Source organism: Sus scrofa, chromosome 1 (genome assembly GCF_000003025.6).
Source record: "Sus scrofa isolate TJ Tabasco breed Duroc chromosome 1, Sscrofa11.1, whole genome shotgun sequence".
Classification (NCBI taxonomy): Eukaryota; Metazoa; Chordata; class Mammalia; order Artiodactyla; family Suidae; genus Sus; species Sus scrofa.
Window position 1 is genome coordinate 230200256 of NC_010443.5, and position 13573 is coordinate 230213828.

General features: G+C 34.4%; 1 protein-coding gene across 1 annotated transcript in view; it reads left to right on the forward strand.

The window, feature by feature from the left end:
- The window catches only part of VPS13A (vacuolar protein sorting 13 homolog A), a 262005-nt gene that overhangs the window by 130917 nt on the left and 117515 nt on the right, over window positions 1-13573 (forward strand). Inside the window, 2 exon segments of the mRNA XM_021065108.1 lie at window positions 2376-2523; window positions 5825-5975. Coding sequence (XP_020920767.1) covers window positions 2376-2523; window positions 5825-5975 — 299 coding nt within the window.

Consider the following 13573-nt stretch of genomic DNA (forward strand, 5'->3'; position numbering starts at 1 on the left):
ATAAACCCTACTATTAGCTGCGAAGACTCACGTTTGATCCCTGTCCTTGCTTAGTAGGTTAAGGATTCTACATTGTTGCGAGCTGAGTGTAGATCACAGACAAGCCATGAGGTCTGGCGTTGCTGTGACTGTGGCATAGGCGGGCATCTACAGCTCTGATTTGACCCCTATCCTGGGAATTTCCATATGCCGCGGGTGCAGTCCTGAAAAGATGAAAAAAAAAAAAAGTTTTCTGAATATTAATTACCAAAACAAAATGATGAGAGGGGAGTTCCCGTGGTGGTGCAGTGGTTAACGAATCCGACTAGGAACCTTTAAGTTGTGGGTTCGATCCCTGGCCTTGCTCAGCGGGTTAAAGATCCGGCATTGTGGTGAGCTGTGGTGTAGGTCACAGATGCAGCTCGGATCTCGAGTCGCTGTGGCTCTGGCATAGGCTGGTGGCTACAGCTCCAATTAGACCCCTAGCCTGGGAACCTCCATATGCCACAGGAGCAGCCCTAGAAAAGGCAAAAAGATTAAAAAAAAAAAATTGATGAGAGACATAGCATATGGAGTGATTAGCAACATCTTTAACAAAGGATAAAAATCCTTAAATATTTTTAAAAAATAAGTAAAAGGTAATTTGAAAAATTGATAAACAACATGGTTAGATGATTCTTTACAGGAACAATGATAGTGCATGCATAGCTACTAGAATATTCAAATTCATTAGTAATTAAGAGAATGAAAACTCATACAATAAAATAGTGTTTGTTTTTTAAATTAGGTAAATATTAATAATGTTTCTCAGTCTAGGTACAAGGAGATGGATATGGCATTACTTATATATTGATCCGATTTCTTGAAATCACTTTAGCAAATAATTGAGCAGTACATATCATATAATCATCTTGAGTGAGTACTGGCAGTACATCAAAGAATAAGATAAACATAAACCCTACCCTCATGAAACTGTCATTCTAATTGAAACTATAGACAAGACAATGAATTATTGAATATATATTGAGTGGTAGAAAAAATTAAAAATACTTATGGGAACACATTGAAAAGTTATCTGAGCTACCCCAAATACTGGGTAGTACTAGTAGAGAAAAGTTTTTCCACAGGAAGTGATCTTTTGACACAGCAATGAATATTTCTTGAAATTTGTGGGAGGAAGAAATTTACTCAAAGAAATGCGCAAGTATTATTTATTACAGTAAAAAATTGGAAACAGCATAACTTTTAAACAGAAGGTTGAGTTAATGATTCATGGTATAGCCATATGTTTTATTTATTTATTTATTTTATTAAAATTTTTTTTTTGTCTTTTTAGGGCTGTACCTGCAGCATATGGAGGTTCCCAGGCTAGGGTTTGAATTGGAGTTGTGGCCACTGGCCTACACCACAGCCACAGCAATGCCAGATCCGAGTCACATCTGCAACCTACATCACAGCTCATGGTAATGCCGGATCCTTAACCCACTGAGCAAGGTCATGGATTGAACCTGTGTCCTCCGGATACTAGTCAGATTCGTTTCCACTGAGCCACATTGGGAAACCCTAGTCATATATTTTAACATGCATGTATTAAATATGTATATATAATATCCTCTTAGAGCTTTTAGATTCCTTAAATTTCTGCCATTAATTAGAGATTGCAAGGATGCATAAATGATAAGTAATAAAACGACATGATACTAGGAATTCAAAGAAATCCCTGATGGTTTCCACCTGTCTCTCCAGTTGAATAAGTAGTACCGAAATTTTATAGTCATAGCTTTAATAATTTAGGATTTGCTGCCAACTAAAACTTAAGAACATGAGTGAGGAATACCACTTTGAGATTGTCATTTGAAGGTATAGTGGGAGGCTTCTCTGGTTGGGGTTCATCAGCATCAGTCCTACCCTTATTAAGTACTTGGAAAGGCAGATATGGTTCAAATTAATATGCAGTTGTTCAAATTCAAGTATATTTGATCCACAGATATAGAAATTTCATATTGTGCAGATTACTTTCTTAATAAAGTAAGGGGATTTGTGGTAACCTGCTACATGTGTGAATTTAAATGTTTTTATAATAAAGTCTTATATGATTCTTCCCTCATTTTAAGAATTTATTGTCCAACTTGTATATTTTTGGCACTTTTAACATACTGCAAAATCTTATTCTAAAAATTTATTTTTCTTCAATTCAGAACTGTTTAGCTCAGAGAAAGTTACCAAGTTTTCTAGTGGGATGGAATATCTTTTCTTCTGGCATGGAAAATCTATTTGATTTTATTTTACTCTTCACACACAAAAAATGACTATTTTCACATAAAAGGATTATAATTTTTTTTTTACCATCTGATTATGTATGAAGCTCTTCAGAACAATTTTACATCTTCTTATAGGTCTCAATTTATTAATGAAGCCTACCAGGAAGTACTGGATCTACTACTGCCATTAAATCTTGAGGTGATTGTTGAACGAAACTTATCCTGGGAGTGGTACCAGGAAGTTCCTTGTTTTAATGTAAATGCTCAGCTAAAGCCCATGGAGGTAACTTTTGGATGCTAACTGATTTTTGTTTTTTTTGGTTAAAAAGTATCGCTTTGGGGGCTTAAGACATTTGTTTGTAGAAGTTATGTGTTACCTTATTCAGAAATTAAATAGTAGCTATATAACCTAGAAGTCATTGCATGTTCTTCATTCATTTATTCAGATGTTTCCATGCCTACTGTGTGTTAGATCCTGTGCTAGGTTTTGGAGATACCGTGGTGAAGAAATTGTGACATTGTCTCTGGCTTCATGGAACTTAACAGTATAATGCAGGTGGTGGTCCATAAGTGTGATAGATAGTTAAAAAAAGTGCAGGCACATAATTAAAATAGTATAAATTGTAGTAAATCCCATGAAGAAAACAAATAGTAGATATGGTGCTGAAAGTCGCCAGTTAGATATTTTAGTAAAGATCTTAGTGGAAAGGTCTAAGGCTGGAAATAATGATTTGGAAATCATCAGATTATAAATGGTATGTAAAGCCTTGGGAATGTGTGAAATAACTAGCAGAAGTTCTAGAAGAATAGAGAGGTTGAAGATAAAGATGGCATAACTTTAGTTCCATATTAGTTGATATTGCTTCACAGATCTCTAATGTAACTATCCACAAGATGATATTTTTCCCTCTTCAGTGGATGTAAATCAAAACTGTATCACATGCTTTGCTGAAGCAACATATACTCTTTCTTATAGATTTCTTTCTTTTTTTTTTGTAACTTTTTTTTGCCTTATTAGGGCTGCACTCATGGCATGTGGAAGTTCCCAGGCTAGGGGTCGAATCAGAACTACAGCTGCTAGCCTACACCACAGCCACAGCAAGTGAGATCCAAGCCACTTCTGTGACCTACACTTAACAGCTCATGGCAACATCAGATCCTTAACCCACTGAAGGAGGCTAGGGATTGAACCCATATCCTCATGGATGTTAGTTGGGTTCATTACTGCTGAGCCACGATAGGAAATCCCTCTTGTAGATTTCTTTAAGTAACCTACTTCGCAGATTTTCTTGCTCCCTCCACCCCCTAGTTTCTCTTTCTACTTCTCCTATGAAAATTATATTCAAAAAGAGAAAACCATCATTTTAAAGATTTCATAGAACTTAAAACATGATGATCTCAATTGAAAATGTTTAAGCTCTTAGTGTATAAGATCATATGGACTCCTTAACTCATAGATGGGCAGTATCTTATTATTTATCTTAAGATGACATTGTCTAAGATAAATAATTGAAGTCTCTTTATATGAGTAGGATAACAGCCCCTTAAAAAAACATAAGTAGCATGTTCCACATAGCATACTGGGCAAATCCTCTCCCCACTGGGCCCAGTGATTTGGCAGATTTGTGTGGGACAGCTGGCACGCTATTTTCCTTCACTTTTCTCCAGAGAGATTCCATGCAGAATGTTCAGATGATACTGCAGACCATTTACAATACCCGGCTGCCTTTCAGGACAGTTCAAACTGGGTCTTCCCCCTCACTGATCTGCCTGAATAGTTAGCAGCTGTTGTGGTCCATTCCCAGGTTCACCCCCATATCACTCTCTCCGTCAGAGAGAGGCTAGAATCAGTTACTCTAATATATCTGACATAAGTGCTACAGTTTTTGATTTCTAACTTGTCAGAATGTTGGATGGTCGCGCACACAGCCTTTTTTAATATGTAGGAACCACAGACCAGCATTTCTTGGATCCTTACAGTTCTTGAAGCTTCCTGCACCGAGCTCTTGGAAATAGTAAAGAGTGATGATTAATATCAGTGTTGTGTGGGCAATGGGGCATTCAGTATACATGAACTAATCGAAAGACATGTTTTAGTAGTAGTAATATTTAACTTCATTTATTAGTTTATATGAATATACTATTTTTGTAATACCTTTACATAATTATCTCAAAATAAATGTCATAAATAAATGAAGACTTAAAAAAGCAAAACATGAGTAGCAGAAATAAGGTACACGTGACATTAGTCTTAAAACACTAGTGTTATCATCTTTGAAATGCAGTCAAAGAAAGCCTGATGCAAATAAAACTGTTAAATTTTATGGAATTAAAATTATCCCCAGTCACAGGCCTTTTTAAAAAAAAAAAAACAAAAAACTGATTTTTGTTGTATTAGATTTCTCCAGAGAAATAGAACCAATGTGTGAGTGTGTATGCACTTGATCAGAATGCATTAGACTGACGTTTTGAAGACTTAATTTTAGCCTCTTCCTGACTCTGAAGTTGAGTTCCAGGAGGAGTCAAATAGTTGGTTCCCTGAGGTGGGCTGCAACATCTGCTAAAGTACTCTAGTGGAACTCGATAGAGGAAGACTCAATTTTATTGTAGGGTATCTGCCCCAGAAAGCAGCTGGGCATTTGTAGATGGTCTGCAGCATCAGGATATATGCATAACATTGCAAATAGCTAGACTATGACACAGTCAAGTTGACATAAAATTAACCATCATAGCTTTCAAGACAGATCTTAAACTGATGATTTTAGGCTAAATTTGCAACACATGGAGTTTTGAGTTAGTGTGCTGCATTCTTTAAGTGGACTGAAACTTGATACTTAATCCTTTAAGCCTCACCTTCTTATAAAATCAGGATTATATTCTTTTCTCCTAGGACTTTTGTGAGGTTCAGCTAAAATAACTCATGAAAAAAATTGTGAAATATTTTCAATTACATAAATTTATTATTTTGATTATTCTGTATTTGTACATTGAGGATCTTACTAATCAAAAAAAAGTGTTTCATGAATATTGAAAGATGAAAGTTCATTTTAAAGATATAAAATCAGTAGGTTAATTGCTACATTCATAACAAAAATTCATCATTCATAGCTTAATTGGTGCTGGCATTAATTCTATATTTAACAAGGTATCAAAGATCACATGTTCATTTAAAAAATGGAATACCCAATTAGAAGTATCCACTGTTAAAAGTTGGTTTTGTAGAGGATTGAAATGGAACAATTGTTTTTCTTTTTCTTTTCTTTTTTTTTTAGGGCTGCACCTGCAGCATAAAGGTTCCCCGGCTAGGGGTCTTATCAGAGCTTGTAGCCTCCGGCCTACACCAGAGCCACATCAACATGGGATCCGAGTCACTTCTGTGACCCACACCACAGCTCACAGCAATGCTAGCTCCTTAACCCACTGAGCAAGGCCAGGGATCAAACCTGCAACCTCATGGTTCCTAGTCGGATTCGTTAACCACTGAGCCACGACGGGAAATCCAAACAATTGTTTTTCTCATATGAGAATTTTAACTACATGAAATAGTAATTTAAAATGATCAAATTGTATTTTTTTTCTAACAGTTCATTCTTAGTCAAGAAGACATAACAACTGCTTTTAAAACATTATATGGCAACATACGGTATGAAGAAGGTGATAGTGCCTCAGGTGGAGGAATAAAAGATCAGACTAGTGTTACTAGCAGAACTACTAATGCTTCACACCCTTCAGGAGGTATGTTCTAAATCTTACATTAGTCTTTCTCACCTTGCCCCCTTCTTTTCTTCTATCCTTCCTTCCATTCTCCCTAGTTCTCGATTTGAGTAAACTAAGACTTACAAATCTTTTCTCTTTAGATAATCTCATTCAGGTATTTCTGATTTGTCTCTTATGAGTCATTCTTTTGATTCTTTTCCTTTGAATCAAAATTCTTAGTCTTGTCGTGACAAAATTCCTTAGAATGTATTCTTGTTATGCCAACTTCCCTGTAAGTCTTTATCTTCTATTTTTCTCCTCATCCCCCTTTCCTCCTTATTCCTAATGCAGTATATATTCCAGATGGAATATTTTATATTGATATTAGGAATATCAAAACATTAGAGGTGTCAAGAAAGAATTAAACAATGGATTTCCACAAATATTTGAAAGATGGATGGAATAGAGCAGTGGGAACCAGTGCAGCACTGGCTGCATCCAGTGTTAGATTTAATTTATGTAGAACCCTAACTAGGTTCTAAGTCGACACTAGCAAATATAGAGAATTGGATTAATTAGGACTGCCAGGATGATTTTACTTCATTAGAATAAAGTTCTCCTTATTTTGGTATTTTGGGGGAACCCCAAACATACCTACCTACCTCATACTGAAACATACATTACAGGAGACATCATTCTTATTAGCTAGAATAACAAACCCAGTCCTTTATTGTTAAATAGTAATGGTCAGATATAAAGAAAATCATAAGACCTAAGCATGAAAGCAACCAAGATAAACAGAATAGTGTTTGCTGAATGGAACAGAAGTAATTGAAGAAAGAAAAGCATATGTGAATAAACAGAAAAACAAACTCTAATTCATAATCACATTTTGAGAATATAAGAATTGAATCTCCATCACTACCTTCTGCCTTCCTAAGATAAGAAAGAGTTCTTGGAAAACAAAATATGATTGCCGAAATTTTGTCTTTTGTCTTTTTTTTTTTAGGGCTGTATCGGCGGCATATGGAGTTTCCCATGCTAGGGGTGTAATTGGAGCTGTAGCTGCTGGCCTATACCACAGCCATGGCAACGCCAGATCGGAGCTGCATCTGCAACCTACACCACAGCTCATGGCAACACCAGATCCGAGCCGCATCTGCAACCTACACCACAGCTCTTGGCAACGCCAGATCCTTAACTCACTGAGTGAGGCCAGGGATCAAACCCGCAACCTCATGGTTCCTAGTCGGATTCGTTTCTGCTGCGCCGTAGTTGGAACTCCGATTGCTGTAATTTTGAAACAATATAAGTGCACTACACATGGTATTAGGATATAAGTGCTGAGTTGGAATATGTGGTTGACATAATCTTCTATGACATGGAGAAAAATAAGCATAGAAATGGAGAATGAGATAAAACTTAAGAGTGGTAGAACTTCAAAAGGTCTAATTCCAGGATAATAAGTAATTTAGAAGAAAGAACTGAGAAAATGGAAGAGAAAATCTTTCAAAGAAATAATAAAGGAAAACTCTTCAGAACTAAGTAAATATTGAAACAATTTCTTGAATGTAAAAAAACTACCAAGTTTCAAGCCAATTGATAACTCCCCATATAAACATATTTTCATAAAATGTCAATAACAAAAGTAAAATTTTTAGTTGAAGGAAAAACCAGGCTGCCTGTTAGAGGCTTGGAAAAAAAGTGGCTGGAATCAGATTTATCATTAATGAAACTGGATGGATTAGGATCGATGGCAGGTAAAAAACAATGGAATAATATAGCCAAATTTATAAGAAAAATGATTTTGAAGTTAGGATTCTACATATGGACAAATCATCATGCAAATTGAAAACAATAATTTTCAGATTTCCAGTGGTGCAAAGTTTACTTTCTTTCTACCCCTTCCTAAAGAAATTATAGTAAACCTTATTTTATTGTTCTTCATTTTATTTTACTTCTCGGATACTGCATTTAAAAAAAAAAACATTGAAGGTTTGTGGCAACCCTGAGTTGAGCAAGTCCATCTGGGTGCCATTTTTCCAACAAAATGATTTTTAAGTTATGTACATTGTTTTTTTAGACATAATGCTGTTGCATTATTATAGACTATAGTGCAGTATAAACATAACTTTTATATGTGCTATGAAATCAATTTCTGTGGCCTGTTTTATTGTGACATTCATTTTACTGAGGTGGTCTAGAACTCAATCTGCAATATCTCTGAGGTATGCCAGTAGCTTGAAAATATATTCTAGCAAAGCAAACAAGGAATCCAAGAAAAAGGAAAATATGGAATCCAAATACAGTGGGCCTAACCAGAAGAGCATTAAAAGGACATCCCAAGATTATCTGTGCTACTAGGCTAGAAAATACTTAATTTTCATTCAAGAGGAATTTAGAGTGCTTTAAGAAAAAAAAAATGGAAAAATATCTTAATAAAAATAGCATAAATTTTATAGGATATGTAGAATGAGGAATTAATTAACTATATGGGAGAGGAATTCATGTTTTCTATTCCTAAGAAGGGATAAATCTATACTCTGTATTCTGGTGCAGAAGTGAGCTGAACTAAGTTTTGCATGATTTTGATCTGTTTTTAGAATATGTGAAAAGATTCTCTCAGCTTTTCTGAGAGATGCATAAGTTAGAATCTAGCAGCAGAGGAAGTTTTATAATAAGCTATTAGTCTCTACATTTAAAATTATTACATAGCTATGGTTAAACAACACATGAAAGACTAGGTAAATAAGAATGTAAATGTTATTAATTGTGTTAGCATAGAAGACGTAACTGACTGGCCAAAACTGGGAAGAGGAAGAAGGGACAGATAGAGGAAATGCTAAGGACTTAAATAGTGAGGAGTGAAAAGATAATGCCCAAAAAGAATGGCACAAAAAATGGACATTTGAATATATTATTGTGTCAGTCATTTTTTTCTGGAAATGTTTACTCATACACCAAAGTAGATGGAATAAAGTAATGAACCTACATGTACTCATCACCCAGTTTCAGCACTTAGTATCATGTGGCTACCTTTATTACTGCTATAACTCTCCTGTTTTTCTCCTACTGGTGTCCCACTAGATTATTTTAAATCAAATCTCAGATGCATCTGTAATTAAGAACCTTACTTTTTGAATATAGTCATAGTATTATCACCCCTAAAACATTAGCAGTACTAATGTTTAAAGAAGTATCCCTTTAAACCATGAAAATTTCTAGTTAGGCTTTATATTTTCCTGATTGTCTCATAAATTTCTCATTACAAGCGTTATTTGTTTTTGCTTTAGTAAGGTTTAAGTGATCAGTTCACAAAGAATATAAATATAAATGTGTATATACTAATAACAGCTTCAAAATACATGCAGAAAAAATTGATGGAACTAAAGGAGGAAATAACACAAATACAGAATCATAGATGGATATTTAGCACACTACTCTTAGTTAATTGGTAGAATATAGATCAAAAAATCAGATAGAATATAGAACACCTTAACGCAGTTAACAAACTACCTAATTGACATTAATGTAATGTTTCATTCAACAGTTTCAGAATTTGCTTTTTTTAAAAAGGACTCCTGGAATATTCATAAAGATGGTCCATTTGAGGGGGCCGTAAAGTCTTCTAACCACATGGAATTAAATTAGAAATCAGTAGTAATTAGGTGTCCAAACGCTTGAAATATTTGGACATCAAACAGTTTCTAAATAACTGATGTGTCAAAAAAAAAAAAAAAAGAGAAACCAAAAAAATATTTAACCTGAAAGATAATTAACAAAACATGTCAAAATTTGTAGAATGCAACTAAAACAGTGCTGAAAAAAGTGTAACTATAAAAGACTATCTCGGGGAAGGAATCACAGTTACAAATCAAAGATCCTATCTTTCACTTTAAGAAACTAGAGAAAGAAGAGGCAGTCAAACCCAAAATAAATAAAAGGAAGGCAGTAATACAGACAACAATAGACATCGAAGAAAGAGAAACATAAGTAGTAGAGAAAATTAGCAAAGTAAAAAATTGTTTTCATTGGAAAGATTAGTGAAATTAATAAATCCTCTTAGCAAGACTGATGAGAGAGAAGAAACAAGTTATCACTATCAGAATTAAATAAATTATCAAAGTTCACTACCAGGACTGTGAATATTATGAATAATTCTGTAATAATAAGTTCTACGATTTTTATGAAATGTACAAAATTTTTGGAAAAAAGAGTTACCAAAACTGACAAACAGTGGAATAGGAAATCTCATCCCAGGAATTGAACTTCAGTGGTAAATTCTAGTAAATATTTATTCATTCTTTCTTTTTTTCTTTTTTTTGCTTTTTAGGGTGGCAACTGCGCCATATGGAGGTTCCCAGGCTAGAGGTCTAATCGGAGCTACAGCTGCCAGCAGCCACAGCCACAACCACAGCAACATCAGATCCAAGCCACATCTGCAACCTACACGACAGCTCATGGCAACGCCAGATCATTAACCTTCTGAGCAGGGCCAGGGATCGAACCCACAACGTCATGGTTCCTAGTTGAATTCATTGCTGCTGCACCACAATAAGAACGCCAAATTCTAGTAAATATTTATTTATTTATTTATTTTTAATTTTATTTTTTATTTTTCTTTTGTCTTTTCTGGGGCCACACCCATGGCATATGGAGGTTCCCAGGCTAGGGCTGTAGCCCATGGCCTATACCAGAGCCACAGCAACGCAAGATCCAAGCCTCATCTGCAACCTATACCACAGCTCATGGCAACACTGGATCCTTAACCCACTGAGTGAGGCCAGGGATCGAACCTGCAACCTCATGGTTCCTAGTCAGATTTGTTAACCACTGAGCCACAACAGAAACTCCTCTAGTAAATATTTAAATAAGGAATAATATCAGTGTCAAAACTTTTGGAAAATAGAGGGGGAGCTCTTAGTTATTTTATGAAGCAAGCATTACCCTGATATCAAAAACCTAAAATTGCAAACAAAACAGGAATAGCCACTTCAAGAAGAGAATATCACACACCAGTTCCTTCATGAACACAGACATGAGAATTCCTAACGTATTAGTGTACTGAGTTTAACAATAAGGATATAGGATATTTTATCTTAACCAAGTGGGAATTACCCAAAACAAAATGCAGAATTGGTTTAAAGCTCAAAAATGAATTAAGGTAGCTCACCAAATTAATGAAAGCAGAAAATTAAGAAAGAAAAAAATTATGTCACCTCAATAGATAGAGAAAAAGCATTTGATAAGATTCAGTACCTATTTGTGATTAAAAATTTGAAATAGCTAAAAGACATACTGAATGATGAAGAGGAAAGTTTTCCACCTAAAACAGGAACAAAACAAGAATGTCCACAATCACCATTCCTGTTCAACTAGTAGTCATTGACAGAGTAGTAGGTTTACAGAGTAGAAAGAAATAAAAATGCCTTTTTCCCTCAGTGTTATTGACTACATAGAATACCGTAAGAAGTCTTCAACAAATTCCTAGAATTAAGAACTCAATTTAGCATTTTTGTCAAGATGTAAAATTAATAAGTAAAATCAACTATATCCATAACATTTGAAAAGTATAATTTTAAACTATTTACAATAACGTCAAAAAACATAATATACTTAGGAAGAAGCTCAACAAAATTATGCAAGATTGCTGCACTAAAAAATACCAAAATCTGATGTGAAAAACTAAATGACCTAAATATATGAAGAGGTATGCCATGTTTGTACATTGAAAAATCTCAGCATTCTTAAAATCTCAGTGTTGTTTAAATGTCGGGTCTTACCATATTGATATATAGATTCAACACAATCCCAAACTTTAAAATTGAAATTGAAAAATTTTTAAATTTATATAGAGTTGCTAAGGATCAAGAATAGCTGTGTGTGTAGTGAAAGAAGAACAAAGATTTACACTACTTAATTTCACAACTTACAATAAATCTTCAATAACTAAATCATTATATTACTGACAGAGCATAGCCAAACAGATTTGTAAAGCAGATTAGAAACTCCAGAAGAGAGGCAAACTGATTTCAACAGAGTCCAGTCAACAAGGAAAGGATAAACTTTTAAACAAAGAGTGCTGTCACAACTAGAGAAGGATAGGAAAAATTGAACCTTGTCCCTTTACACCATACACAGAAATTGAAGGTGGATGAAAGTCACCATATACTTGGAAGTTAAAACTTACAGACTTCAAGAAAGAATATCTTCATGGGGTAGCCAGAAATTTCTTGGGTAGATAAAAAAGCACTAATTATGAAAGAAAAACTTTGTAGACTTCATCAAAATGTTAAACTTTCACACATCAAAAGATAGCATCAAGACTGTGAAAAGTTTAGGTTTCAGACTAGGAGACACATTTTGTGATACATGTACCTGACCTTTTTCTTATATCTGGAATGTATGAGAACTCTGAAATTAGTAACTTCTTAAAAATCGAAATAATGACCAGAAGATTTGGGTACTTGGGGAAAGATTATATATTAAAGCAGCTAGTTTTATTAGCACATGAAAAAGTGCTAATATACTTATTTATCAGCAAGACTTCAGTTTACTCTACTAGTTAAAGGAATGAAAATACCAAATGTTTACAAGCATGAGAAAATAGATGAAGCTGTCAGTATGGCTCTTAGGAATATGAAATGATGCCCCCCCCCACTTTTTTAACAAAAGAGTTTGACAGTTAGTGTATAGCTACTCTATAATTAACAATTACAAACCTAACTGTTTATTACCCCCACCCTACTCCAAAATAAGTGCGTGTATACGCAAAGGCACTTATTGAGGAATATTTACAGCAGGTTTATTCATAATAGCTCAAATTCATAATAGCTCAAATAACCTATATGTTCATTAGTACTAGAATGGATAAACTTCATTATTATACTATGTATTTTCATAGAATGCATTTTTAGAATGCATGAGAAAGAATGAGCTACTGACAGTAACATGGATGAATCTCAGAAGTACATTAACTGAAAGAAACTAAACATGAAAGAATATGATATATGTTCCTCCATTTATACAGAATTTAAGAACAAATAAGGCAATTGAAATTAGAATGGTAGGGAGGTTGGGATTGGCTGGAAGAGGGAACTTTCTAGAGTGATATCAGTGTTCAGTATCTTAATTGGAATGTTAGTTACATGGATGTATATATTTATCAAATCTCACTAAGTTGTTCAGGTAAGATCTGTATATTTCACTGGTGTAAATTTTACCTAAATTGAGAAATTTTTTGGCATGGTGATACTTGTATCTTGTGTCTGGTAGAATGAGAATTAGGAATTTCTGTGTTTTTATTATATGTTTGTTAAATACGTGTTGTGTATATATAATACCTTGTCCTAAAATATAAAATGTAGAAAACACAGAATTTCAGGTGCTTTTGTTGAGTGGAACTTTTAAAATGTCATCTAACATATCTTGTTTGGTTTTAGTTTTTTTGGAGTAAAATTTAAATACGAAATGCATACGCCAGGTACTCTAACATGCATTTTACTCATTTTGTTTTGCTTAATCCCCAGAACAAACCCAGTAGTTGGTTCTGGTTTTTTTTTTTGGGGGTTGGGTTTTTTTTCTTCTTTTTTTTTCTTTATGTCATGGCAGCACTTGTGACATATGGAAATTCCCAG